The sequence below is a fragment of the Pecten maximus genome, chromosome 19 (genome assembly GCF_902652985.1).
Source record: "Pecten maximus chromosome 19, xPecMax1.1, whole genome shotgun sequence".
Taxonomy (NCBI): domain Eukaryota; kingdom Metazoa; phylum Mollusca; class Bivalvia; order Pectinida; family Pectinidae; genus Pecten; species Pecten maximus.
In genome coordinates, this window is record NC_047033.1 from 28,704,138 (window position 1) to 28,731,659 (window position 27,522).

Consider the following 27,522-nt stretch of genomic DNA (forward strand, 5'->3'; position numbering starts at 1 on the left):
AATGGCAGTTTACTTTACCACGGGGGTTCACTTCACCATAATGGCAGTTCACTTTACCACGGGGGTTCACTTCACCATAATGACAGTTCACTTTACCACGGGGGTTCACTAGCCATAATGGCAGTTCACTTTACCACGGGGTTCACTTCACCATAATGTCAGTTCACTTTACCACGGGGGTTCACTAGTCATAATGACAGTTTACTTTACCACGGGGTTCACTTCACCATAATGGCAGTTCACTTTACCACGGGGTTCACTTCACCATAATGGCAGTTCACTTTACCACGAGGGTTCACTTCACCATAATGGCAGTTTATTTTATCACGGGGGTTCACTAGCCATAATGTCAGTTTACTTTTCCACGGGGGTTCACTTCACCATAATGACAGTTTACTTTACCACGGGGGTTCACTAGCCATAATGTCAGTTTACTTTACCACGGGGGTTCACTTCACCATAATGGCAGTTCACTTTACCACGGGGGTTCACTTCACCATAATGGCAGTTCACTTTACCACGGGGGTTCACTAGCCATAATGGCAGTTTATTTTATCACGGGGGTTCACTAGCCATAATGGCAGTTTACTTTTCCACGGGGGTTCACTTCACCGTGATGGCAGTTCACTTTACCAAGGGCTTCAGGTTGCCATACGACACCAGGTCATTTTGGTATAGACATCAGCCAAAGCTTTTCCTCACACGACGATAAATATGGTCACACTTTAGATGAAACACGATGATTCATCTGGCCGGTGTGTAGAACTATAAATTTTGATGTATAATTGTCCATGTAGGTTTGTGTGGGAATGTCACCACGAGGATTGTGGGGTGTGTGTGTTCCTTGTGTGGGGTGGTGATGTTACTCTGGGGTTTGTGTCCTTCAGGATGTGGCTACACAGTTATTGGTTTGGGGAATTAGCAATGGTAGAATAAGCCACACCCTGATGAAACCCCTTTTGTATAAACCCCGTGGTGAACTGTAATTTCCTTTGAAACAATATGGAGACAGTCTCTTCTTCTTAGATATTTATTTTATTCACTGGAATCAATATTTCACTAGGGTTCAACCAATACAGAAGTTCTTTATAAATTGTCCACTCTGGTGCTGGCCCCTACTTCAAAGTTGGTCAAAGTCCTTTGTGTTGGTCGTCACTTGGCTGGGTTTCTGGTTGATCCTGGACTAAATCTTCATTTTCCTCAATAATCTGGTACAGTTGCTGTTGATCTGGCGCTCCTTGGCTACGTAGATTATAGCTTGGCTGTCTTATGTCATTCACAGGTGATGACATGGGTAAGAATCGTGGACTCTACACCAATTGTGATGAGGGTTCTCGTACCTTTTTCTTTGGATGCTGTATTTATCTGGAATAACTGAGATATACGCAAGAATCAGTTTCCAAGATCGATATGTTTATTCTTTGACTGCTGCGTCCAGAGTGACGCTTTCTCTTGGAAACAGCTGGTATATCTCAACTTCGAGATATTTCATTTGACCAATGAAATTTTGTAGGGATTAATTATCACCCAATGAAATTACTTTCCCTAATCAATATTTACCCAAAGGGTAGACTAAAAATGGGGTCTGCGCATGTGTGCAGTATACCCTATATGTTAAAACCTGTTTTACACAACATGTATACGTAACTATACAGCGTGTTCTTAATCCCAGGTGATAATCGCCCTATGCGCGTTTCACCTGTACTGGAATGTCACAAGCGCATGTGAAAGCTTGCTTAATTATATAATTACCTAACTTCAAATGGTTAATACTGTTTGGAATGTAACTGTTTATAATTGGTATACCTTTTTTGACTATAGCAGAGATTTGTGTCAGACACCTAAATTGGCTTATACCTGTTAGACAACATAGCGTCTATTATTTAAGACTATGTCCAGAATTTCTTAACACCAATTAATTCTAATACAAATTAATTTCCAATAACAACAGTAAAACTATCCTAATTCTAAACGTATGTGAAGTTTAAAAATTGTTCTCCAATTTTTATGTTATATAAAAATGTTTCTATTTTAATTTATATATAAAATATTTCTATTTTTAATTTATATATAAAATGTCGCTTGAAACAGCGTGACAGTACCGACAATTGCCGATTTAGTGTTTTTTTATAAATTGTTCAAAAGTGTTCCAGACACCTCAAATTTCGGACACATGTAACATTGTAAAGTTTATAAATTCCATTATCACACAATTTAGCTTGATCATCATAAACCTTGTGTGTAATGTTTTTATTAGCATTAAGACTAAGTGAACTAACCTCGGTTTAACCTTATAACCTTGATAAGGTCTGGCTTATCAGTAAGAATGTGTCTGATGGTCATGAACAATAATAGTAACAGATAACGGTCCATTCTTTTGTACGTATAGTGATTATACGGAATATAAACATCGACAGAATTCATACCTTATTAGGATCATACCTTATTAGGAAAGTTTTACACGAGGGGAATATTGTTAATCTTGAAAAGGGTTAGTATTTACATTTCATAAACCTCAATCAAAACTTTATTTTGAATGTCATAATGTTAATTGACCTGTTAAACTATTCTATTTGTTACCTATATGCTATATCAGATTGATATTCCATTGGTGTGATTAGCTACCTCGTAATACCACCGCTACTTTTCTCGTTGAATGCTATTTTTAATGATTTCCATCACTGTGTGGTTAGCCTCTGAAGATGCCAATGTGGGGATCTCCCTCTACTGGGCAAGCCTCTGGAGATGCCAATGTGGGGTTTCCCTCCACTGAATTAGCATCTGGAGATGCCAACGTGGGGATCTCCCTCCACTGCGATAGCCTCGTGAGATGCCAATGTGGGGATTTCCCTCCACTGAATTAGCCTCTGGAGATGCCAATATGGGGATCTCCTTCCACTGAATTAGCCTCTGGAGATGCCAATGTGGGGATTACCCTTTTCTGCGTTAGCTTTTGGAGTTGCCAATGTGGGGATCTCCCTCCAATGGATTAGCCTCTAAAGGTGCCAACTTGGGGATCTCCCTCTCCTGCATTAGCCTCAGAAGATGCCAATGTGGGGATTTCCCTCCACTGAATTAGCCTCTTGAGATGCCAATGTGGGGATTTCCCTCCATTGAATTAGCCTTTGAAGGTACCAACTTGGGGATCTCCCTCTCCTGCATTAGCCTCAGAAGATGCCAATGTGGGGATTTCCCTCCACTGAATTAGCCTCTTGAGATGCCAATGTGGGGATCTCCCTCCACTGCGATAGCCTCTTGAGATGCCAATGTGGGGATTTCCCTCCACTGAATTAGCCTCTGGAGATGCCAATATGGGGATCTCCTTCCACTGAATTAGCCTCTGGAGATGCCAATGTGGGGATTACCCTTTTCAGCGTTAGCTTTTGGAGATGCCAATGTGGGGATCTCCCTCCAATGGATTAACCTCTAAAGGTGCCAACTTGGGGATCTCCCCCTCCTGCATTAGCCTCAGAAGATGCCAATGTTGGGATTTCCCTCCACTGAATTAGCCTCTTGAGATGCCAATGTGGGGACTTCCCTCCACTGAATTAGCCTCTGAGGATGCCAATGTTGGAATCTCCCTCCACTGAATTAGCCTCTGGAGATGACAATGTGGGAATCTCCTTCCACTGGGTTAGCCTCTGAGGATGCCAATGTTGGAATCTCCCTCCACTGAATTAGCCTCTGGAGATGCCAATGTGGGAATCTCCCTCCAATGAATTAGCCTCTGGAGATGACAATGTGGGAATCTCCCTCCACTGGGTTAGCCTCTGAGGATGCCAATGTGGGAATCTCCCTCCACTGAATTAGCCTCTTGAGATGCCAATGTGGAAATATCCTTCCCCGAATTAGCCTCTTGAGATGCCAATGTGGGGATCTCCCTCCATTGAATTAGTCTCTTGAGATGCCAATGTGGGGATTTCCCTCCACTGAATTAGCCTCTTGAGATGCCAATGTGGGGATCTCCCTCCACTGAATTAGCCTCTTGAGATGCCAATGTGGAAATATCCCTCCACTGAATTAGCCTCTTGAGATGCCAATGTGGAAATATCCCTCCACTGGATTAGCCTCTGAGGATGCCAATGTGGGGATTTCCCTCTATTGAATTAGCCTCTGGAGATGCCAATGTGGGGATCCCCCTCTACTGGGTTAGCCTCTGAAAATGCCAATGTGGGAATCTCCTCCCACCTCCACTGGGTTAGTCAATTCCGCTTTTTGATTTCAGATTTTTAGTGTACAATCAGACACAGTTTTACAAACGGTGAAACACAAATCTTACACACTCGTCAGAATAGCCGACGACGGGGATTTTTGCAGGGCGCCATCTAATCGACGTCAATGTGTTTTGTAACATGAACCAAGGGTACAACGGAGCGATCGCCCATCTAAGAGCTAACAAAAGCTAGCTGTCGGACTGATAGCTATTGGCACTGAAGCTAAAATACCAATAAAAAAAATTAATATAATAAATGACACAAATCCATAAACACTTGTACTGTTTCAGGCTATTCTATTGGTCGGGTTGTTGTTATAGCAACAACAACATGGTCGTGGTCGTTCATTTTGATACACGCCCCTGGATGTCGTGTTGCCATGATGCTGAAGAACTTTTTATATACTTAAAAAACATTTCAAAATGTACACACTTTTGATATTATTTAATCTTATAGTCACATATATGTGTGAACTTTCATTGCTTGAATACCAAGGCATCCGGAAAAAGTGACCAGTCTCATATCTCGTATTCGTCCATGAATATATGGTCTGGCAGGCACGTGCAGCGTTCCCTTTTAATTGTTCTCTGTGACAATAAAGATAATCAAATAAATGTTTTCGTTAATTTTCCTTGTATTGTGTTTCAGGCGATATGGAAGCATTTAGAGTGATATCGGTGAGTCTTTTATGTATAAATTGATTTCACTCTTAAACGTTGTGTGTTACATTCACCTTATCTTCTGTGGGGTGATACTTATGCATAATTATATATAAAATATCTTGTGTGAGGCGAGATTTATGCATAATTATATATAATATATCTTGTGTGAGGCGAGATTTATGCAGAATTATATATAAAATATCTTGTGTGAGGCGAGATTTATGCAGAATTATATATAAAATATCTTGTGTGAGGCGAGATTTATGCATAATTATATATAAAATATCTTGTGTGAGGCGAGATTTATGTATAATTATATATAAAATATCTTGTGTGAGACGAGATTTATGCATAATTATATACAAAATATCTTGTGTGAGGCGAGATTTATGCATAATTATATATAAAATATCTCGTGTGAGGCGAGATTTATGCATAATTATATATAAAATATCTTGTGTGAGACGAGATTTATGCATAATTATATATAAAATATCTTGTGTGAGACGAGATTTATGCATAATTATATATATATACCTTGTGTGAGACGAGATTTATGCATAATTATATATAAAATATCTTGTGTGAGACGAGATTTATGCATATTATATATATATATCTTGACTGAGACGAGATTTATGCATAATTATATATATATATCATGAGTGAGACGAGATTTATGCATAATTATATATATATATCTTGTGTGAGACGAGATTTATGCATAATTATATATGAAATATCTTGTGTGAGGTGAGATTTATGCATAATTATATATAAAATATCTTGTGTGAGGCGAGATTTATGCATAATCATATATAAAATATCTTGTGTGAGGCGAGATTTATGCATAATTATATATAAAATATTTTGTATGAGGCGAGATTTATGCATAATTATATATATATATCTTGTGTGAGACGAGATTTATGCATAATTATATATATACATCTTGTGTGAGACGAGATTTATGCATAATTATATATAAAATATCTTGTGTGAGGCGAGATGTATGCATAATTATATATATCTTGTGTGAGACGAGATTTATGCATAATAATATATATATATCTTGTGTGAGACGAGATTTATGCATAATTATATATATATATCTTGTGTGAGGCGAGATTTATGCATAATTATATATAAAATATCTTGTGTGAGGAGAGATTTATGCATAATTATATATAAAATATCTTGTGTGAGGCGAGATTTATGCATAATTATATATAAAATATCTTGTGTGAGGCGAGATTTATGCATAATTATATATAAAATATCTTGTGTGAGGCGAGATTTATGCATAATTATATATAAAATATCTTGTGTGAGGCGAGATTTATGCATAATTATATATAAAATATCTTGTGTGAGACGAGATTTATGCATAATTATATATAAAATATCTTGTGTGAGACGAGATTTATGCATAATTATATATATATATCTTGTGTGAGACGAGATTTATGAATAATTATATATGAAATATCTTGTGTGAGGCGAGATTTATGCATAATTATATATAAAATATCTTGTGTGAGACGAGATTTATGCATATTATATATATATATCTTGAGTGAGACGAGATTTATGCATAATTATATATATATATCTTGTGTGAACGAGATTTATGCATAATTATATATATATATCATGAGTGAGACGAGATTTATGCATAATTATATATATATATCTTGTGTGAGACGAGATTTATGCATAATTATATATGAAATATCTTGTGTGAGGCGAGATTTATGCATAATTATATATAAAATATCTTGTGTGACGCGAGATTTATGCATAATTATATATAAAATATTTTGTATGAGGCGAGATTTATGCATAATTATATATATATATCTTGTGTGAGACGAGATTTATGCATAATTATATATACATGTATCTATTTTGTGTGAGACGAGATTTATGCATAATTATATATAAAATATCTTGTGTGAGGCGAGATGTATGCATAATTATATATATCTTGTGTGAGACGAGATTTATGCATAATTATATATAAAATATCTTGTGTGAGACGAGATTTATGCATAATTATATATAAAATATCTTGTGTGAGGCGAGATTTATGCATAATTATATATAAAATATCTTGTGTGAGACGAGATGTATGCATAATTAATATATATCTTGTGTGAGGTTATAGATTTATACATAATGAATTTTATAAAATATCACGTGAGAGGATTATATTTGTATAGATACATTTATATATTATATACGAATTTTATGTAAGATAATCGAAACAATATTTTCTTTTCCAAAAAAATTGAACAACAAAACAACATGTCTGATGTAGGTTTATGTATTAAATTCATCATTATTCCCTACGTACATTAAAGGGAATAAATGGTAAGATTTTCATTTAATAACGTAAAAAACATGTATAAAAATAAAAGAATGTAAAAAGTTATGCACTTTGTGATAATTACAAAATTTAAAAGTGTCAACAATATTTATTTTTTAATTTGTTTATTTTTTTTTCTAATTCTGAAAAATTGAAATAAAATAGGACTGACCTAGTCACCATTTCATATCATTATCTTTCGGCGAGTGTCAACAATGCCTTTTCGGAATTCAAATGCACGAAGAAAATTAATGAAGTCTAGCCATTTAGTTCCTTTACAGGACAAAGGTACCCACTCTTGGCGTCACATACATTTAGATTCAACAAAAATAAATCGTACCGCCGTCTTAAAGAACAATAACAATTCTTATATTATTAAATAAGTTGATAGATAAGAATTATTACAAGGAATCGGAGTAGAAATATTCATTAAAGTTATTATATAATTAATGAATTATGAAAAATATATTAATTATCTTTAAAAAAAAAATTCCGTTACCTATGAATGCTTGAGAAGTATGTGATACTGGTAGTCTTCAAGTGTTGAAACTAGGTAAAGCCTCTGGTGCCGATGGCATTAGCAATCAATTAGCAAAAGCAAAGAATACCGATATGAAAATGAAACCACAAATCTAAAAAGTATAAAACGAGCGGAAAATATGACCAAAGATATACATATGCATGGAGCCCCTTGAAAACGTACATGGAGAATTGGACCTGGTGTCCTGGAAGAGTAAGCTTCTTCCGCTTCATCAGCGACACCCGCCATACAAATCTAGGTCACGGTGACAACCGTCATACAAATCTAGGTCACGGCGACACCCGCCATACAAATCTAGGTCACGGCGACACCCGCCATTCAAATCTACATTGTAGAAAATATACACTTTAAGATTTCTGCGACAATCATTCCGTCTTTGACATGTCATTAAAATGCTGATCATTAAAGTAAGATCACATGGAATGGTTGGCGAGCTATTGTATTGGTTCATTATCTAATATGCATTATTTATCTCGGATTCTTTTTCCCGTACTGGTATCATAAAAGCAGGAGTTCCTCAAGGCTCTATCTTAGACCTATCATTATTATTAAGTTTTATCAGTGTTATATATTATGTATACTTTTCGTAGACGATACATCTCTCTTATGCACATTATCCTCCTGTCAAGATATAGAGCCTGCTCTAAACCTATACCTCGATTATTTGAATAAATGGGTTTAAATATAGTCTGTAGAAAAAATGTAGTTTTATTAGTAGACTTCAATGCAATAGAACTAGGTAGAGATTTTGAATGGCGATACCCAGTTATGCCATTCTTGTAAATTTGATATATATGTTGAAGCAATTTGATTTGTATGTTGAAGCAATGGAATCTGCTAATGCTTCCTAGTCCGCTAGTCTTTTTTTTTTTTTTTGGAAAATATATACATATTAAAAGTATTAACTTTAATAGGTATTGCTCATGATAATGTCGAGATTTTTTTTTTTTTTTGCCATTTTTTTTTTTTTTTTTTTGTCTTTGTGTTTATTTCATTTTTCTGTTTGTTCAAGAAAGCATGTTAAAATTAATAAAAAAATAAACCAAAACAATTCGTTTTACCACGTCACACGTGTATCTAACATCCCTTCAATTTAATCAACAACAGACATGATTTAAAACAAATCAATTTTTATGAGTGAATTGTCTACATTTACATTTGATTGTGTAATCTCCAGATCCTTTGTTTAAATCGTTTGTTTAAATCCTTTGTTTAAGTCGTTTGTTGAAATCGTTTGTTTAAATCGTTTGTTTAAATAATTTGTTTAAATCCTTTATTTAAATCGTTTGTTCAAATAATTTGTTTAAATCGTTTGTTTAAATAATTTGTTTAAATCGTTTGTTTAAATAATTTGTTTAAAACTTTTATTTAAAACGTTTGTTTAAATCGTTTGTTTAAATCCTTTGTTTATATCCTTTGTGATCTATATTGTTGTAGGTACTCCTGTTTATTCTCGGAAATGTAGACATATCGACATCGAGATCAGGTAACAACTTTACAGGAACAAAAGTGTAAACAGTATTGTAAGTCAAATTTATTTCAAACAAAACATGAAATGAATCATGGCCACGTGCCTTATTCATTTTTATATACAGTAGATAAGACAAACTTCGCCATCTCGAACCTTGATAACTCGAGTACTCTGCTTAACTTGAGATAAAAATTCTATAAGATACAGTCGGTCACCTAGAGTTATTTGGAGTCTCGAAAAAAAAGCATGACGTCACTGACATCGACTACTGTAGTATGATTTTACATGTTGAAATTATCCTTAAAATGTTGGCACGCATGCGTAATAGGATAAAGTAAATTAATAAATACCATGTCCGAGCTGGGGTTCGAACTAGCGACCTCTCGCTTCCGGAGTGATCACCACCCAACCATTCAGTCTTTACTTCTCCTTGAAGAGGTACAGTAAAAAAAAATGCACACGAATAAAAAAACAAGGAAAAGATTTTAAGAGTATATGGCATTCAAAATCGAAAGTGGAAAATATTTTAACAGAGTGTTGTGTTTACATGCTGCCCTCGTGAGGAAGCTGTGTGACGTAGCTCTCAGGGACCAAGTGGCCATCATCTGACTTTAATGTCTCAATTCTCTGGGGATTTTTTCACAAATATGGTTGGAGAGCACCCTCGTCTGATGTATTGCCTGGAGCCAGAGATGGTTCAATACCGCATAGGTCAAGAACATCCGTTATAAAATGTCCCTTGTAGGATGTGTGGTGTGAAATGTCCCTCGTAGGGTGTGAAGCGTGAAATGTCCCTTGTAGGATGTGAAGCGTGAAATGTCCCTTGTAGGATGTGAAGCGTGAAATGTCCCTTGTAGGATGTGTGGCGTGAAATGTCCCGTGTAGGATGTGTGGCGTAAAATGTCCCTTGTAGGATGTGAAGCGTGAAATGTCCCTTGTAGGATGTGTGGCGTGAAATGTCCCTTGTAGGATGTGAAGCGTGAAATGTCCCTTGTAGGATGTGAAGCGTGAAATGTCCCTTGTAGGATGTGAAGCGTGAAATGTCCCTTGTAGGATGTGTGGTGTGAAATGTCCCTCGTAGAATGTGTGGCGTAAAATGTCCCTTGTAGGATGTGTGGCGTGATATGTCCCTTGTAGGGTGTGAAGCGTAAAATGTCCCTCGTAGAATGTGAAGCCTGAGTATGTCCGTCAAATTATACTCGTCAGATTGGGGTAAGTATGTCTGTATAACTATACTCGTCAGATTGGGGGGAGTATGTCTGTTAATATACTCGTCAGATTGGGGTGAGTATGTCTGTAAAAAATATACTCGTCAGATTGGGGTGAGTATGTCTGTAAAACTATACACGTCAGATTGGGGGTGAGTATGTCTGTTAATATACTCGTCAGATTGGGGTGAGTATGTCTGTAAAACTATACTCGTCAGATTGGGGTAAGTATGTCCGTAAAACTATACTCGTCAGATTGGGGCGAGTATGTCTGTAAAACTATACTCGTCAGATTGGGGTGAGTATGTCTGTAAAACTATACTCGTCAGATTGGGGTGAGTATGTCTGTAAAACTATACTCGTCAGATTGGGGTGAGTATGTCTGTAAAACTATACTCGTCAGATTGGGGTGAGTATGTCTGTAAAACTATACTCGTCAGATTTGGGGTGAGTATGTCTGTATAACTATACTCGTCAGATTGGGTTGTGTATGTCTGTAAAATTATACTCGTCAGATTGGGGTGAGTATGTCTGTTAATATACTCGTCAGATTGGGGTGAGTATGTCTGTATAACTATACTCGTCAGATTGGGGTGAGTATGTCCGTAAAACTATACTCGTCAGATTGGGTTGTGTATGTCTGTATAACTATACTCGTCAGATTTGGGGTGAGTATGTCTGTATAACTATACTCGTCAGATTTGGGGTGAGTATGTCTGTAAAACTATACTCGTCAGATTGGGGTGAGTATGTCTGTATAACTATACTCGTCAGATTGGGGGTGAGTATGTCTGTATAACTATACTCGTCAGATTGGGGTGAGTATGCCTGTAAAAAATATAATCGTCAGATTGGGGTAAGTATGTCTGTTAATATACTCGTCAGATTGGGGTGAGTATGTCTGTATAACTATACACGTCAGATTGGGGTGAGTTTGTCTGTAGAAATATACTCGTCAGATTGGGGGTGAGTATGTCTGTAAAACTATACTCGTCAGATTGGGGGTGAGTATGTCTGTAAAACTATACTCGTCAGATTGGGGTGAGTATGTCCGTAAAACTATACTCGTCAGATTGGGGGTGAGTATGTCTGTAAAACTATACTCGTCAGATTGGGGGTGAGTATGTCTGTATAACTATACACGTCAGATTGGGGTGAGTTTGTCTGTAGAAATATACTCGTCAGATTGGGGGTGAGTATGTCTGTAAAACTATACACGTCAGATTGGGGTGAGTATGTCTATTAATATACTCGTCAGATTGGGGTGAGTATGTCTGTAAAATTATACTCGTCAGATTGAGGTGAGTATGTCCGTAAAACTATACTCGTCAGATTGGGTTGAGTATGTCTGTATAACTATACTCGTCAGATTGGGGTAAGTATGTCTGTATAACTATACTCGTCAGATTTGGGGTGAGTATGTCTGTATAACTATACTCGTCAGATTGGGGTGAGTATGTCTATTAATATACTCGTCAGATTGGGGTGAGTATGTCTGTTAATATACTCGTCAGATTGAAGGTGAGTATGTCTGTAAAACTATACTCGTCAGATGGGGGGTGAGTATGTCTGTATAACTATACTCGTCAGATTGGGGTGAGTATGTCTGTTAATATACTCGTCAGATTGGGGGTGAGTATGTCTGTATAACTATACTCGTCAGATTGAGGTGAGTATGTCTGTTAATATACTCGTCAGATTGGGGTGAGTATGTCTGTATAACTATACTCGTCAGATTGGGGGTGAGTATGTCTGTATAACTATACTCGTCAGATTGGGGTGAGTATGTCTGTAAAAAATATACTCGTCAGATTTGGGGTGAGTATGTCTGTTAATATACTCGTCAGATTGGGGTGAGTATGTCCGTAAAACTATACTCGTCAGATTGGGGTGAGTATGTCTGTATAACTATACTCGTCAGATTGGCGTGAGTATGTCTGTTAATATACTCGTCAGATTGGGGTGAGTATGTCTGTATAACTATACTCGTCAGATTGGGGGTGAGTATGTCTGTATAACTATACTCGTCAGATTGGGGTGAGTATGTCTGTAAAAAATATACTCGTCAGATTTGGGGTGAGTATGTCTGTTAATATACTCGTCAGATTGGGGTGAGTATGTCCGTAAAACTATACTCGTCAGATTGGGGTGAGTATGTCTGTAAAACTATACTCGTCAGATTGGGGTGAGTATGTCTGTAAAACTATACTCGTCAGATTGGGGTGAGTATGTCTGTAAAATTATACTCGTCAGATTGAGGTGAGTATGTCCGTAAAACTATACTCGTCAGTGTACTCGTCAGATTTGGGCGAGTAGGAACACTGTTACGTATATGATCAGTGATACTTTCGAGAAACACTAGGTGAAGATCCGAGTTGTGCGGTTCGACGCTCCCTACCTTTATCAGTTTGTGTTCACGGGAAGTTGAGACACGTGCAGGTCTGTGAAAAAGATAGATATTTAGCGGAAATATCAACATTGTTATAAAATACCTTAAATTTATCACGTGTTTAATATTATATACCATTATTCTGGTGTTTTTCAGCACGATTTCTGTTCGACACAATTTTCCACTCTGGGGACTTTGCGCTGTGTCCAGCTTGCTGCCCTTGTTACGACTGTGAGTGATGACGTAGACGTTATTACCTAGTTAAGATCTGTTTGGGGTTAACCGGACGACATTTTAATACTTAAGTTTAATGTTAATTGCTTGAAGCAAAATTTAAATACAAATTACGATGCTAATAGGTTTTTGATACGGAATGGTGTTCACGAAGGACATTTACATGTATATATAAATATATTGTCTCAATTTCTTCAATTTTACATAAAGTCTTTGTTTTTCCATAGACTTTAGTGTTAACGTTTTGGAGTATTTCATTGAAATTCTTGAATTCAATATGACAATTATGGTTTATAACAAAAGTTTCGGGTCTCATATAACACTTAATGAAAAAAAACAAAAAACAAAAACAAAAAAGTTGAGTCTTTCAGCACAATTTTTTTCCGTGGTAGCCATTTTGAAATTAGGTGAATTTCGCAGTAAAAATTCTCACGAATCTGAAATGTTTAACTGTTAATTATTATGACCTGAACTTTTGAAAAAAAAATTAATCGGACTTCCGAAATTTATATCAATATTTCTTATGGATAGTTTACCTATCAGGCTACATATCTATTTCGTAACTTCATGATATACTGGCCAATCAGTGGCTGCCAGACATTTTATCCCTGGCTCAACTTTACACAGGGGATGTTTCAAAAGTCTATTTTTTCAATTTGTTGGTTGTTCCCTTATATATCTTATAATGAATGTGAATTATTTCATTTGCTTGGATGGAAGCGCGAGCTCGGGGAGTCTTACCGAGGAAAGAACCCCGAAAAAATCCCGAGAAAACTCACGTGGTCAGACAGCTGACGACATACTTTCACGTCTGACCAGGGTATTAAACCCTTATAATGGACGGAGTTAAGTAGGCGGTAAACTAGTAACTAAAATTAATATCGAACCCCGATCGCCTAGGTACAAGGCGAGTGCGCTTTCCCTTAACTAAACCACCGACCACCAATTTCTTCTTAATCTCAAAAACAGATCCGGACCCTATTTCATCAATATTCACAGGGACTAGGCACACATTTCCAGCCCACAGGTCATATATTATTTTATCATCGCACAAATACGGATTGTGCTATGAGAATTTGTGCAAAGTCCCTGTGATGCATAGGGCGTGATTTTGTGATGTTTGGAGTGAAAATATAGAAGAACCAGGTCAAGAAATATGTTATGTGATTATAAGTTAAATATTATTAATAATATTTATTTTATTTTGTATCTAGATACCAAAGATTACGGAAAACTGACGGTATGGCATCCTTACCACCAAGTCAAGTGTCAGCTATCAGATCGTCCTGACTGTGACTATCATTATGATCAATGTAAAGACTACTGTGTCAGTAAGTCCTCAAATCCACAGGTGTTAAAATCACAGGTGTTAAAATCACAGGTGTTACAGTCACAGGTGTTAAAATCACAGGTGTTAAAATCACAGGTGTTAAAGTCACAGGTGTTAAAATCACAGGTGTTAAAGTCACAGGTGTTAAAATCACAGGTGTTACAGTCACAGGTGTTAAAGTCACAGGTGTTAAAGTAACATGTGTTAAAATCACAGGTGTTAAAGTCACAGGTGTTAAAGTCACAGGTGTTACAGTCACAGGTGTTAAAATCACAGGTGTTAAAGTCACAGGTGTTAAAATCACAAGTGTTAAGGTAACGTGTTAAAATCACAAGTGTTAAAGTCACAGGTGTTAAAGTCACAGGTGTTAAAGTCACAGGTGTTAAAATCACAGGTGTTAAAGTCACAGGTGTTAAAGTCACAGGTGTTAAAATCACAGGTGTTAAAGTCACAGATGTTAAAATCACAGGTGTTAAAATCACAGGTGTTACAGTCACAGGTGTTAAAATCACAGGTGTTACAGTCACAGGTGTTAAAATCACAGGTGTTAAAGTCACAGGTGTTAAAATCACAGGTGTTAAAGTCACAGATGTTAAAATCACAGGTGTTAAAATCACAGGTGTTAAAGTCACAGGTGTTAAAGTAACATGTGTTAAAGTAACATGTGTTAAAATCACAGGTGTTAAAGTCACTGGTGTGGAACCAAAAGGTGTTAAAGTCGCAGGTATTAAAATCACAGGTGTTAAAATCACGGTGTTAAAATAACAAGTGTTAAAGTCACAGGTGTTAAAATCACAGGTGTTAAAGTCACAGGTGTTTAAGTCACAGGTGTTAAAATCACAGGTGTTAAAGTCACAGATGTTAAAATCACGGTTGTTAAAATCACGGGTATTAAAATCAGAATGAATGTTAGACCAATATAAAAAGATTTCTCAACTCCGAAATTACATTATCAAACAAACTTTAATAAATACTCAATCGTTTACCAGGTCAGTTATCAACTAACCGGCCAATCTATGAACCGTCTACCTACCCTTCGCCTCATGTAAATAATCCCGCCTCGGTGACCTCTGCTCCTGTGACCTCTGCCCCAGTGACCTCTGCCCCGATGACTGCTGATCCAATGACCTCTGCACCCATGACCTTGAAACCTGTCCGATGTGAGAAGTTGAAAGTACTAGACGCTGTTGCATTAAACATGGCGGTAACTCTCAACAATAACATTCATAAAGTTTGTACTAATCATCCAGAAAATTCCCCGTCTGACGACCTCGTCTACAGCGTCTGTGACGTCACACCCCCGTCAGATGTCTACAAAGGATCTCAAGTAAGTCTCGGCGTCCGTTGAAATACTTATAAGCCAAGAAATTGTTAAATGGAATGTTTCGACACAAAGTGTAAACAAATATACTAGAACACCAAACCGGTCACATTGAAAAGTATATTTTTCTCAAACATCAACACACATAAAACTGGAATACACAGCTACGTCACGCACCAGATAAGATTCCTTCAAATCAATTAAAGGAGACACGGTTTATGTAAGTACTAATGTGGACGAAACACTTTGAATAAAACGTAATCATATATGTATTTTTTCGGCATAGCCGTATAATATTCTTTAGGCGGCGGATATGAAGCGACAGGTGGCGCTACCCGTCAAGATGAAGTATGTGATTGGTCAATGTAGCGGTAAATGCAAACTGCAGATACATGTATGGAGTTAGAAACGAAAAAAAAAGTTCAGATTGAATGCAAGCTGAATAAGTGGATTTATTTTTTCAAATGACACATTAATAAAATTATATTCCTGATTCAAATGCAGTCTTATTATCACCAAAACTGATTCAAACTGATATATTATTGTGTTATCCGTGCTGAAATGCATAAGGCCTAGTTCGTTAATTTATTTCACCAGCAGTTTTACATTATAACCACCAGTATTGAAACTTATGTCGTTTATCTTTTTTTAAAGATATTTCTTGTTTAAATATTATTAGGTCATAACAAACTGCCAATACCATAAGCCGTACACGGCCATCAAGGCTTTTCCGGCGGATGTAGACAACTCAAACCTCTCCCTGGCCACGTCGGGGGTATTCATAGAATGTGTTCCGAATGGATTCAAGGTAAGGATACTCGGTATGCACAAGACACAAGAAAATATTTTAAGATAGAAAAGTAATATTTTTGAGCGTAGCCTAGTGGTAAAAACTGAAGCAGATAATCCAGTCACAGAATTAATGTTCCTGGTACCAGTGGAAGTGTGGTAAGAACGATAACTCTGTATATAGATTGAGTCATCCATTAGATATACAGATATATTACTGCCGTTGAGCTCAGAATGGTAATTTTAAAATGTTACAATATTATTCTCCCAGTACAATTCTACCTAAGTGGCTGAATTATTTACCATTTTCCTTTTTATTTGTTACAGATGGTAGTCCAATCATGTGAGAGCGCCCCCTATATATTGACGATAGCGACAGATTCCCACCAGGGGGCACTAGCCCCTCAGTTTTATCATATTATTATGGCATAGACAAAATATTAAAGAATGGCTGAAATAAATCCAATTTGTTTATATTTTATCTCATTACTACAACTTCCGGTGACGAAGAATATCAAGGGCATATCCTTTATGTGATGACACTTTGGCGCCATTTTTACAGTATTTTTCCAGTAGCATGTACCTATACAGATGTCGGAATACTGCGATAATTCATTGGTATCGTCAGCCAGGTCCGTCAGCCTCTAGACGTTTCAACACTTGTCCCGGTACGCCCTTGTGATGGTGGGTCGACAGTAATTTCACTGCTTGTGAATGGTTGGATTCCAGTCTTTCTTCTCACGTCTGTTCCACAACCTTCAATATTCGCTCTCGGCAGCCTCTGCTAATCAGCATACTGCCGTCTTGCCTGTCTTTCTGACTACTGTATATCCACAGCCTGCAATGTCTTGAATACTGAGCGTGCCAGGAATTATCTGCATCTGACCTCCACATAGATACAGCCAAGTAACTTCCCTCGCTCTCTAAATTATTCATTTAGCTCTGTATACTATCTTCCTTTCATTGGCCTGATAGCACCGGAAGCACCATCATCTTCTTCCCCAGATCTACTCTAGAATGTCAGTGTTGCCCGATGCTGCTTTCGTCCCTCCCCTTCCTTTTTTACAAACCGTATGGCGGATTAATTGTGCTAACGAAGTGGTCTCTTCTTCCTTCCCACCACGAGGACATTTTCCAATTCCGGCTGAGAGGATATGCCCCATTGTGCCACGTTCCTGGCACAGCTGGCGCTTAAGCTACCCCCCCCCCCCCCCCCCCCCCCCCCCCCCCCCCACCCACCCACACACACACACACACACACACACACACACAGATGCCGGTTTGACGGGGAAGGGTTGTATACCGAATGCAACAAGAACTGGATTGTTATATATGTAAAATGTATGTTTTATGTGACCATCAAATGTCTTAGTTCCGGTTTAAATAGAACAAATAACAGTGATGCTTGATATATAGTTACCATATTTATTTACATATATAAACATACTCATTCATAAAAATACTACAATTGTACATGGACACTAAAGCTCAAGATTATATTACACATACAACAAACATATAAAATATAAATTTGGCACATGGGGCAAGACTCAGCTATAGATGTCTGTAGAACTGGCTGTAACTCTTGTTACATTGCTCCAGCTCTACCATGAGACACTGCTGTAACTCTTGTTACAGGTCTATGTATCTGTCATACATAAGGCTGGCTGTAACTCTTTGGTTACATTGCTCCAGCATTACTTATTATAAAATGGCTGGCTGTAACTCTTTGGTTACATTGCTCCAGCATTACTTATTATAAAATGGCTGGCTGTAACTCTTTGGTTACATTGCTCCAGCATTACTTATTATAAAATGGCTGGCTGTAACTCTTTGGTTACATTGCTCCAGCTTAACTTATAATTATGGCTGGCTGTAACTCTTTGATTACATTGCTCCAGCCTTTGGACCTATATATAAATATGTAGGTTAAAAACAGAACTGTTAGAATATTTTTGGGGTAATTTTCATGAGAGATTGGTTTTTAACCAACCCTTATATTTATACATGAAAATACTGCCCAGTGCCTATGCTTGCCAGTGCCCACTGATCATGATCTATAACTGAGTTTACCCAATTATTATGTTATGTTTATGTCGAAATTACAGTACCTTTTAATTATGATAGACTGTACCAACATTACCCCCAATGTACACTAATATTTGTACTTATATTACAGGTAGGTGGTTGGGGTGGTGGTGGTAAATCACAGAGAGAATAACATAAAAGCTGGCTCCAATGCTGCTGAGCTGGACAAGTGACGCTATCAGAATAACTCTAATCAGATGCTACTAATTAATGTCACGTGACTGGTCACTCGCTAGGACTAATCAGATGGCTACTTCATGTCACGTGACCGGTCATTCACGCTGGACCCCTAAGGCCTGTATTATGTATATGGGATATCCTTCTGAACACATCTGTTTCCTATTAATCGATTAACTCATGATCATAAATATATCCGTACCATAAACATAGGTGTGACAAGACTCAGGCTAGCATTGGCCATATCTATTACATGTGAACATCTATATATTGTGTCAAACAATGGACTAGTGTTGTAAATGTTATTTAACTATTTAAACCTGGCTTATCTACATAAGCCTCAATTTAAATAGAACAAATAACAGTGATGCTTGATATATAGTTACCATATTTATTTACATATATAAACATACTCATTCATAAAAATACTACAATTGTACATGGACACTAAAGCTCAAGATTATATTACACATACAACAAACATATAAAATATAAATTTGGCACATGGGGCAAGACTCAGCTATAGATGTCTGTAGAACTGGCTGTAACTCTTGTTACATTGCTCCAGCTCTACCATGAGACACTGCTGTAACTCTTGTTACAGGTCTATGTATCTGTCATACATAAGGCTGGCTGTAACTCTTTGGTTACATTGCTCCAGCATTACTTATTATAAAATGGCTGGCTGTAACTCTTTGGTTACATTGCTCCAGCATTACTTATTATAAAATGGCTGGCTGTAACTCTTTGGTTACATTGCTCCAGCTTAACTTCTACTGATGGCTGGCTGTAACTCTTTGATTACATTGCTCCAGCTTAACTTATAATTATGGCTGGCTGTAACTCTTTGATTACATTGCTCCAGCTTAACTTATAATAATGGCTGGCTGTAACTCTTTGGTTACATTGCTCCAGCCTTTGGACCTATATATAAATATGTAGGTTAAAAACAGAACTGTTAGAATATTTTTGGGGTAATTTTCATGAGAGATTGGTTTTTAACCAACCCTTATATTTATACATGAAAATACTGCCCAAACTCTGATAAATTATGATAATAATATAGCTGAGTGCCCCAAAAATAAGTGCCTAATAAATTTGTATACAATTGTTAGTTAGTTCAGTATACATATACATATATATAAACAAATCATTATTCTTTTGATAAGAATGATGTCAATGAAGGAGACGAAAAGGATAGATAGAGTAATAATATATAAATCAAATAAGAAATAGCCATACCTATATAAATATCAAAAATATACTACTTTATTGCTGTCAGTAGAAAGAATTTGAACACTGCAAAATACACACTAGTCTCTGGCCTGAAAAATTTGTAAATTAATTATAAGACTGCAAAATCTGGTAAAGACATGCAATCTAACGTTAACCATGACCTATAGCTATAACATCAGTTCAAAAGTAGCATAGGTGATACACATTAATGCTTTGTAAGTGCAATCTGGGCCTCTCTGATACAAGATTGAGGCGTTCTAATGTATCTACAGTAAGCGTCTGAGGACCATCTTCCTAGAACCTTAATCAGATGGTCCTCCACGTGAGCTGCTGCTGCTCAGGTGGCAGCTCCAATACGAAATGAATGTCCATTATAAAGTTCTGAATTAATTCCTATGCACTGCAATACATGCTTAAACTTGGTAATAAATATAGAACGTGTTAAAGCTTGTCCGTTGCCCACGATGAACAGGGGATCATCTGGTGAAGGGTTCTGCCTAAGTCTGGCTGACACGTAATTACAACACGCGACATAAGGACATAAAATGCCCCCAACTTTGAATAGTTTTAACTTCACCCCTTCCCTAAACGGGTCCGTTTTAGATCTTTTGAGGTGTACCATGACGTAATCATCTGTTATTATCAGATCGCTCACGCACAAATGCACTGTATGATCAAATGATGTTTTAACAGTAAATTCACCACATCTCAAGAAGCCAAAGAAAGCTACAATGCATGCTGTCTGCATCATCAAGTCTTCGAAAGAAGTTGACTTTTGTCGTAGATATCCACATACGTCTTTCAAAATGTTGAATGTCACTGGGTGCCGAGGTCTGCTGATCTTCCCACGTGCACGTTTCACGCCTCCCAGGATGGCGTACATCCGTCTCAATTCGGCAGAACTAGGAAATGGTATATTGTGTTTGAGACACATAAATTTGATACCGCACATGTATAATTTGATTGTAGCATATGAAAGTTTCAAGTTGTAACAATGGGCCACAAAGTAAATGAGCATGTCCTCAGTAACTTGTAGGTTAGAAAAGTTGACACTGGCCATAATACCGGCCAATAGTAGAAATTTAATGAAGTTGTTAAATCCCGTGTTGTAGGCCTGTCGGGTGTTAGGGGCTATTGCCGTCTCCCACAGATCATCAATCACGGAACCTAGTCCCAAAAAACTTCCGATGGGTTTGGTACTGTGCAGGGCGTTAGGTTGGCATCTGGAGCCAAGGTTCTGAATCTTGCCATCTGTAAACGGGACAATGAATCAGCAATAAGATTACATTTGCCTGGTACATGCTTAGAAAGTACAACAAAGGAGTTAGTTGCGGCACACATAGTCAAACGACGCATCAGAGGCATAATATTCCCTGTTTTGGACCGTCCCTTCTGGAGGATAGCTACTGTAGCTAAATTGTCACATCTAAATAAGATACGAAGTCCCTTCCAAGTGTGACCCCATATCATCGCAGCAACCACTATTGGATATAACTCTTTAAATGCAATAGATACCTCCTCTCCATTACATACGTGTCTCTTGATAGTTTCCGGCCATGCCTGAGCAAACCACTGCCCCTGCATGTATCCCCCGAATCCTATACTGCCGGATGCGTCTGTGTACAACTGAATGTCTTCGGACATGGTAATATGTTGATTGTAGAAAATGGCCACACCGTTCCAATGTTCCAGAAAAGAAAGCCACATTCTGATGTCCTCTCTACATTCCTTACTAAGTTTAACATGATGGTGTAGAGCCTTGACTGTAGTGGACAGCTTAATAATGTAAGACAAGAAACTTTTCCCCGGGATAACTACCTTGCTGGCAAAATTTAAATGCCCTAACAGTTGTAGAATTTCCCTCTTTGTACATGACTGACGACTTTGAAATGACCTCAACATGTCAATGTCTCTTTGAAGTTTGTCCTCGGGCAACCTAGCTTCCATGTTGTGAGAATCCAATATGATTCCTAAATATTCTAACGCTGTCTCTGGTCCACAAGTTTTGTGGAGAGCCATGGGAATGTTCAAAGTATTAAATATGTGGAATAACATTTTCATGTTCCTATCCCCACATATACCTGGTTTCTCGAATGTAATAAAGTCATCCAAAAGATGGAGTATGTAAGTGATACCATAATTGTGTTGAGCTATCCAGCAAATGGCACGTGAAAGATTGTCAAAAATTTTTGGACTTGACCTGCATCCGAAAGCTAACCGTGTGTAAAAATAGTATTGGTTTTGCCAGCATATTCCGTATAAATGCCATTGTGATGGGTGAATAGGTAAAAGTTTGAAGGCGTCTGATATGTCCGTTTTGCACATGGTGGTATCCTTACCGAGTTCTTGAATCAATTTAATCGCATCTTCAATACGAACATAAGACAGAGAACAACTCTCTTTATCAATCAGATCATTCACACTGGGATGTACATAATCTTCGTGAGGTGAAGATAAGTCTACAATAAGGCGAGGTTTGCCTGAATATTTTCCGTATGCTACTCCTATTGGACTCACACGGTACAATGGAAATGGCAATTTTTTGAATGGACCCGCTAGGAAACCTTTCTTCCTTTCACTTTGAATTAATTCTGTAACTGTTTGTGCATCTTTCAACGCTGATTGAAGATTGTGACATTCCTTACTTGGTAGAGCCATATCCGGAACCATGGTATCAAAGCCAAAAGTTAATCCGTCACACAGATATTTAACAAAATGCTTATCTGGATGTTGACGAAGTTCATATCTCAATCTATCTACGTTAATAGGGGTGTCGGCCTTGAAACTATCAAGTCATTTATCCTCTTGCGTAGTTTTGCTTGTTTTCCTGCATACTTTAGCCCCGTGACTTGAGGCTCTACATTTCAGGCATATGTGAGTAAACACACAATTGGAACCAAACTGACACATGCCCTCGTTAAAGTTGTTACACACCTCTGCTCCGTTAATTTTGATCTTGGGGCGTCCTAGCCTATCAGTGTCTTTATCATTTTTTGATTGTCTGCCGGGTAATGATGTCTCAGACGAATAGTATTTCCCGTAATTAAGACTATTTCTTCTGTCTCGTTGTTGGGGGCAGAATGGAGTGGAATGTGATGTGAGTCCACACAACTGGCATGTATTAACCTTAGCATTGCCTACAACCATGCTAAGAAGTCCATGGTCCATTAGTTCCCAACGAACTTTCTGGTTGTTGTTGCGAAGAGCTGCGGCAGCTTTCATTGCGAACTGACAATGGTAGTCGTAGAATCGCTGCCCATACACATTACTGACCTGAATAATGTTGGCCTCATATATATCAAGTTCGTCCCTACGTTCTGGAAATTTATCACACATAACGCGTTTAAACTTCCCAAATGCCGTGATGAACTCAGCGATGGATAGAGTTTTGTTTAGTCTGGGATCGTCAGATTCTTTATAAAGATTGATATTCAAATTCCTCTGAATGTCATCTGGCCTATCGGTTTCGTACCTGGGAATCAGCAGAGAGGCTAAATTAACGTATTTACCCTCAAGAATCTTCCTACGATTTCCGTCAGAAACTACGTCAATATGAGGAATGCTTTCGGAAGCTATGCCCTCTGAAAGATTAACAGAGCACCCACCTGTGCTAGTCGTAGTCTGGGCGTGTCCTCTCAGGGATTCATACGCTGTGGTAAGCGTAAATTCTTCAGCTGTTTTCTGTTGTCTGTCTTTATTGCTCATAAGCTGAAGCACTGTTTGTTGCAGCGACATCATGGTTTGCGTCATAGTATGCATTGTTGAAAGCATACCTTCCATCGCACTGGGCGCCGCCATATTGGAAGTCATTGATGAAGGTACTTCCGGTGACGTATGACGCGCGTTAGTTTCGGAATTTGAGCTTGATAATGCTGCAGCATTACGTAGCAACTCCGTATAATTAGAAACGTTGTTCTGCTGCCGAACATCAGCATTTTCCTGTGAAATGTGGATATTGCCTGTATCCCCGGTCCGGTTGTAACTTTCACTGTCCGCACTCAAATTCTCTGTCCGATTATTTGAGTTGCCTGTCATCGCGGGACGTCCGGCATTCTCCAGATACAGCGCCTTTAGTGCTGTCTTCGTCATACCCGTAGATGGGACGTTGATGCCTAATTTAACAAGTTCGTCTTTTAGTTGAGACATGGTCCAGTTGGCTGGGTTAGATGAATCCCACGGTGCATTCCTCGATCGGGATCTAGATCTGCGACTCGCCATTGTTAAGAATTTGTATCCTCACTCGCGATCGTTATCCCCAAAACGAATTAACCAAATCAGAATAAAGTTCACCAACTGTTCACGCAATAAATAAGCCTAGTTCTTTCACTATATTGTAGTAATTTGATGAATTTCTTACGATGACGGGATCGAAGATTAAAATCAAAAGATAAATCACAGAGAGAATAACATAAAAGCTGGCTCCAATGCTGCTGAGCTGGACAAGTGACGCTATCAGAATAACTCTAATCAGATGCTACTAATTAATGTCACGTGACTGGTCACTCGCTAGGACTAATCAGATGGCTACTTCATGTCACGTGACCGGTCATTCACGCTGGACCCCTAAGGCCTGTATTATGTATATGGGATATCCTTCTGAACACATCTGTTTCCTATTAATCGATTAACTCATGATCATAAATATATCCGTACCATAAACATAGGTGTGACAAGACTCAGGCTAGCATTGGCCATATCTATTACATGTGAACATCTATATATTGTGTCAAACAATGGACTAGTGTTGTAAATGTTATTTAACTATTTAAACCTGGCTTATCTACATAAGCCTCAAATAATGTCAGCCTGTTAAATTTGTTCATATATTGGTTTCAATATTGGTTTGCCTTGGTGTTTTCCGGAATATAAGAGTTGACGCCACGAAGCGAGAATAAAAGTGTCATGTTGTCATTTCTCTGTGTAATTCCCAAACGTATTCCCCGAATGTAACAGGATCCCTAATTCATAGCGCTGCATATATATCTGTCCATGAGAAATACCGATCTGACAGCTTCCATCCCGTATCTGCAACTAGAGAGCCCGTTTCCACTTCCCTTGCTTTCCTAGTCCCTTATATGCAGATTTCGACCTGTACCACAGGGGCATGACTAGTTTTATATTAAACAATAGTCAATATATATAGGTATTTCTGGCTATTTCTTAAGATAAAACTTAACATGCCCCTGTGCCTGTATCAAAGATCTTATCCTCTTATCGCCTGTTCGTTCCCTCGTCTGGAAATGGGTTGTCCCTAAACCATGCCGTCATGAGCAGGTTGTTCCTTTGATGTCCTGGTGCTTGAGAGCTCTGAAGACCTACCTGCTCCACAGACTGGCTTGCTGACCATTTCCTTCCTGCCTTAGTCTGGATTTATGTGTGTCTTATTTTCTTCTCCTTTGAATCTCGCAGCGTCATCACTTAGCTGGCCTTTGTGACATTGACCTCCTCCATCAACAATGACAGTGGGAGTTACAGTGATGATGTCCGGCTGTAGTGTCCAATGCTGGAGACGGTGGGCGGGATTCCAAGCTATCTCCACAGGAAGCTGGTGCTGGATCTTTCCAGTCATTCCACTGTTGTCAGAGGGACCCCGAACAGCACCAGAACAGGCCCCACTTCATCCACTGTTGGCAGAGGCACCTCGAACAGCACCAAGGACCACATTAGTCTCGGCAGAAGTCATACAGCGTGTTCCATTTAGCGGAACGTTCCGGTTGTTCCAGTTCGAACCGGCCGTTCCGGTAAATGGAATGCGACGTTCCGCTGGAACGAACCGGTTCGTCTGGCACGTTTCATTTGAGGGTTCCATGTTGGAACCAATATGGCCGCCGTTGAAAGATCTTTGAGTCGAATTTCAACAGAAAACGATTAATTTGCATTATAACATGTTGCATAATTATTAATATTTAAGGTATTCTTAGCTTTCATGCCGAACTCAACGGCGTAAATCGTTATTGTTTTGCCGGATTTTACGCCTCTATTCTTTAGGCTATATCCGGACGAAGTGCGTTTTTTGTCAACAAACACGGGAGAAATGAAAGCGTGTGAAAATAATGATCAAAATGTATAATACTTTCAGTGCACTGGGTGTCAAATGAATCACAAATGCCTAAAAGTATCCATAAGTTATTGATTTGATATCGAGTAGACGACGTTCCTGCGCAGACGGTTTCGTTCAACACCTTGACGTTAACATTAACTAGGCTAACGTTGTAGATAGCAACCAACTGGTCTTTTGCTTGGTTTTAATGTAAGTTATACCGGGGGCCTGTAAGAAATGGAGAATTTCAAACCACTTACATTGGTTGGTGCCAAAAAATGGAAATTGTGGCATTTTTTTTTATACGAAAAAACATACACATATTTGGTATTAACATATTGTGTCTTAAATTACCAGTTTAGCGAGTCTTGTCACAATACAATTGCATTTGTAAACTTGGTACCATGTATGTGCATCAGCCAACACATATATTTATCTACACCTGTTTTGTGCTGATGAATAATTGCTGTAGGCATATTGATATTGGTATAACTTTTTAAATTCATTCATATCCTGTTTATTGTAAAACATCACATATAATTTTGGCATAAAAGTAAAATTATCAAAGAAAATTTATCTTATTTTATGTTACTTGTGCCCTATTCATGTATAAATGAAAGTTGTCATTTTCGAAGCAGTCCACTTCTTCATCATGACACAAGCCGACACAAATACACAGAACAGTTTGGTTTGGTTTATTTTGTTTAACGTCCTATTAACAGCAAAGGTAATTTTAGGACGGCCCGCCGTGCGTGCGACATGCATGCGTGTGGCTACCCAAAACACACATACGCACTTGCCACACAGAACAGTAGATATACTTATATGTATATATATATGGGTCAAAGATGCAACGTTTGCGGTACTTTCCAAGTTACATTGGATCCTCATTGGGTCCAACCGCGCCTATCTTGTAAACCCTGGCGTCATGTACAGAGCCTGGCCATCCTATATATATGTCTGCGAAACCCATCTGGTGGTCAACCACTGTCTGTGCAGATATAAAATGTACATTAAAAGCAGGTGTTCATGTTTCATTTCTTTTATGTATTTGGGTTAAAAACATGTTCTTATATCCCTTCATTGAACCTCTTTGATTAGAAAAAAAAAATACGTAAACGCAGAACTGAAAGAAAATTATTTTAATCTGGTATGAATAAAGCATTATTTAAAAAAAATGTTTTTGTACCTGTAGCACTATAGATTTTTTTTCTGTTGAAGTAAGAGGTTTTATGAATACTTGGCGCAGCTATGGAAATGTGCGTCCCGTCAATGGCACTAACAACTCCGGGAAAACCATTCACCTTATAGATGAATGATGTGGTGTTGAAAATGAAAGGTCTGGACACACGTATAGATGAATGAAGTTTTATTCGGAGACAGAGCATAGATGTTGTTACTCTGACTCCAAGGTAGTCTGACTATACATATACACGTGTACTAATCGACCAATA

General features: G+C 38.0%; 2 protein-coding genes across 2 annotated transcripts; one reads left to right on the plus strand and one right to left on the minus strand.

Annotated features, from left to right (window-relative positions):
* The first annotated feature begins 2,319 nt into the window (after positions 1–2,319).
* LOC117318116 lies at positions 2,320–16,988 on the plus strand. Its single transcript, XM_033873118.1, has 8 exons — positions 2,320–2,491; positions 4,863–4,891; positions 9,223–9,271; positions 13,010–13,084; positions 14,302–14,418; positions 15,407–15,744; positions 16,418–16,546; positions 16,855–16,988. The coding sequence occupies exons 2-8, from the start codon at positions 4,868–4,870 to the stop codon at positions 16,957–16,959; spliced, it is 837 nt and encodes a 278-aa protein (XP_033729009.1). The 5' UTR covers positions 2,320–2,491; positions 4,863–4,867; the 3' UTR covers positions 16,960–16,988.
* A 3,377-nt stretch (positions 16,989–20,365) lies between these two features.
* Positions 20,366–21,088, minus strand: LOC117317505. The gene has a single exon (XM_033872319.1). The coding sequence runs from the start codon at positions 21,086–21,088 to the stop codon at positions 20,366–20,368; it is 723 nt and encodes a 240-aa protein (XP_033728210.1).
* Between the last annotated feature and the right edge of the window lie 6,434 nt (positions 21,089–27,522).

Coding starts and splice junctions, on each gene's coding strand:
- LOC117318116 (XM_033873118.1), top strand. CDS start 4,868: ATGGAAGCATTTAGAGTGATATCG. Junction 13,085..14,301: donor TTGCTGCCCTTGTTACGACT/GTGAGTGATGAC, acceptor TTTTGTATCTAG/ATACCAAAGATTACGGAAAA. Junction 16,547..16,854: donor GTGTTCCGAATGGATTCAAG/GTAAGGATACTC, acceptor TATTTGTTACAG/ATGGTAGTCCAATCATGTGA.
- LOC117317505 (XM_033872319.1), bottom strand. CDS start 21,088: ATGGCCAGTGTCAACTTTTCTAACCTACAAGTTACTGAGGACATGCTC.